The following is a 2,425-nucleotide window of genomic DNA, read 5'->3' as shown; positions in this document are numbered from 1 at the left end:
TGACTCACGGATTTGGAGTTGATTTGGTGGATATGGCTTGGAACATGAAAAAATTTCCATTTAAAAAAAAAGGTTTGTGGGCTAAGATCAACCAAAAGCATCCGAATCCCAAGACCTCCGGACTTGGGCCTACACATAGGACACCTGCCAATGGATTTGGGAGTATCTGAAGTCCTAGGGTGAGAGCCTGGGATGGAGGATGCTGGCTGGTTGTAGCGCCGTACATGGTGTTTAGAACTACTGAGTTCTCCCAGCTTGATGGATATGTTTTTTGGAACAATTGTATTTTGCTCAGTTGATATGATTTGAAACTGATTTGGCTGATTTCACCGGCAACATAAAATATATTAATTAAAAAGTGAAGTTTGTAGTCCTGCCATAAACCCCATGATTTATTTTAACCTAAAGCAGTGTGATATGATAATGCCTGTTCATAAGATACACTGAGATCCTTGTATGGGAAGGGGTATTACATACACAATATATATATATATTCAGTATTTTTCCTTTTTCAGAATTATTGCCTAACACTTTTCCTGCTTACTGACTAATAGTAACATATAATAAGCCACAGAACTAATACCCAAATAACATAAAATAACAAACCACTTAATTAATGGTCCTGTTGACTTACTGTTTTTCTTTCTGTTAATTTTATTACTAGGATATGATAACAGAAGCATCTTTCTATTTATTCAGTGCTACAAAAAATAGATTCTATTTTAGGAATGTAAAGATTTTAATACCTCCTACATGGAAAGCAAACAATTATGAGAAACCTAAACAAGAGTCCTATGACAAGGTAAGGTTCAAAGCCTGTCTTAGAAACTAAAATATTCTGACAATTAAAAAGTTGTAATTGTTTTTAATGTAATGTTCAGGAACATTAAAAGGCAAAGTACGTACACAACAATATCTGTAACAACCAGGAGAACACCAGCCAGATTCTGTGATCCAATGGGACAAATAAGGAAAAAAAGAGGTTGTTTCATTGTTCCCTGTTCCTGTCCCACTGGCACAGGACTAGTTAGGAACATAAGACCAAACTAATTGGTGACTAGTTAGGTCTTATATTCTAAATATCTGTAAAGTAACATGTGGTTTTAAGGTATAAGAATAACATGAATAAGAACAACAACAACGTCATGGTTAAAAGTGAGAGGTAGCAGAAGCCAGTGGATTTGGCATGGGTCTGGAATACAGGAAACCTCAAACTATAATACTGGTGTCCCCATTCATTCACTGAGTGCTTTGGATAACTTATTTGAGGCCAAATCCTATAATCCTCATTCATTTTTAATTAGTCATGATGCAAAAGTCCCTGAGAAACATCACGTAAGTATCTATGTAGATAGTGATTTAAGATTTGCCCTTAATCACTAATCGTGCCATTTCTTACCTATAAAATAAGAATAATGATATTTTCTACTTATTTCACTAAAATGTTGTTATAATTAGTTAGGGTTTGTAAAGGACCAGGTAAGGATTTTAAATACATAGTCAGGTAGTTTTTAACATGTCATTTTTCCCCACTCTAAGTTATTCATTGACCCAATCTCTTTAGATGTATTTAGTCTTCTTTTACATTTGGATTCTGGCAAACAAAAGTACAGTATACGAGAGATAGTTCAAGCTCAGACAGACTTAGGGCACTGACAGATGTGCAGTTAGGTCCCTGTCCAGTTACAGCATTCCCCTGGACCCATTAGACATTAGCTGTTGGGTCTGGGGGGTTGGGGATTGTCCCGGCACCCGAAGAAGCTGGGAAAACTTACCAGAAGGATGGGCGGAGAGGAACGCCGCGGCAAAGGGAGAACCCTCGCGGCTTGTCAGCCGCGTCTATGTACAGCTGCGGCCGGCAGCTGACGATGACATCAGACACTGGCCGGGAGATGTAGAAGTGGCGGCCGCCGCTTTGGGGGCGGTGGATGGCTCGGGGATCGTGCGGCGGGATGGGAAAGCACTGGCAGAGGACCCCAGGGACAGAGCCCACCAAGCTGGAGCCCTGGAGGAGGAGGCGACCCTGATCGAGAGCCCGATGACAGGGATGACGTCTGATTGTGCAAGGAGCAACAGATCGGGTGAGCGATGAAGGATCGGGATGATCCAAGAAGAGTTTGGGGACTCCAAAGTAAGTTCTGCAACGGTGGGTGCGGGACTTACTGAAGAGGGGCGGAAGACCGAGAATCCCTGGGCTGAAGGGAGATCGGGGCGGGATCGCCGCCAAGACCCAGGGACGTCGGGTCAAGGATCAGGAGTGGGACAACCGGAGGGCTACTGAGGGGGGAATCCCTTCCCCTCCCGTCCCAGGCTACTTAGGATCTGGTGGAGGGATAGCGATATAGTTAGTGACGACACAGGGGAAGAGCCGCACTGGGTGGAGGGCTTGTGGCGAGGGGTCGATAGAGGGTGCAGATTAGGCTCC

General features: G+C 43.1%; 1 protein-coding gene across 2 annotated transcripts in view; it reads left to right on the top strand.

The window, feature by feature from the left end:
• Window positions 1-643: 643 nt before the first annotated feature.
• Window positions 644-2,425, top strand: part of CLCA2 (chloride channel accessory 2) — a 28,193-nt gene continuing 26,411 nt past the window's right edge. For both annotated transcript variants that reach the window (XM_019531153.1, XM_019531154.1), the window contains exon 1: window positions 644-802. In XM_019531153.1, coding sequence (XP_019386698.1) covers window positions 668-802 — 135 coding nt within the window. In that variant the 5' untranslated portion in view covers window positions 644-667. The remainder of the gene's footprint in view (window positions 803-2,425) is intronic.

This window comes from Crocodylus porosus, unplaced genomic scaffold (genome assembly GCF_001723895.1).
Source record: "Crocodylus porosus isolate Cpor-Errol unplaced genomic scaffold, CroPor_comp1, whole genome shotgun sequence".
In the NCBI taxonomy this organism is placed as follows: Eukaryota; Metazoa; Chordata; order Crocodylia; family Crocodylidae; genus Crocodylus; species Crocodylus porosus.
The sequence above is the reverse complement of the archived record's forward strand: the minus strand, read 5'-3'. Positions and strand labels throughout refer to the sequence as shown.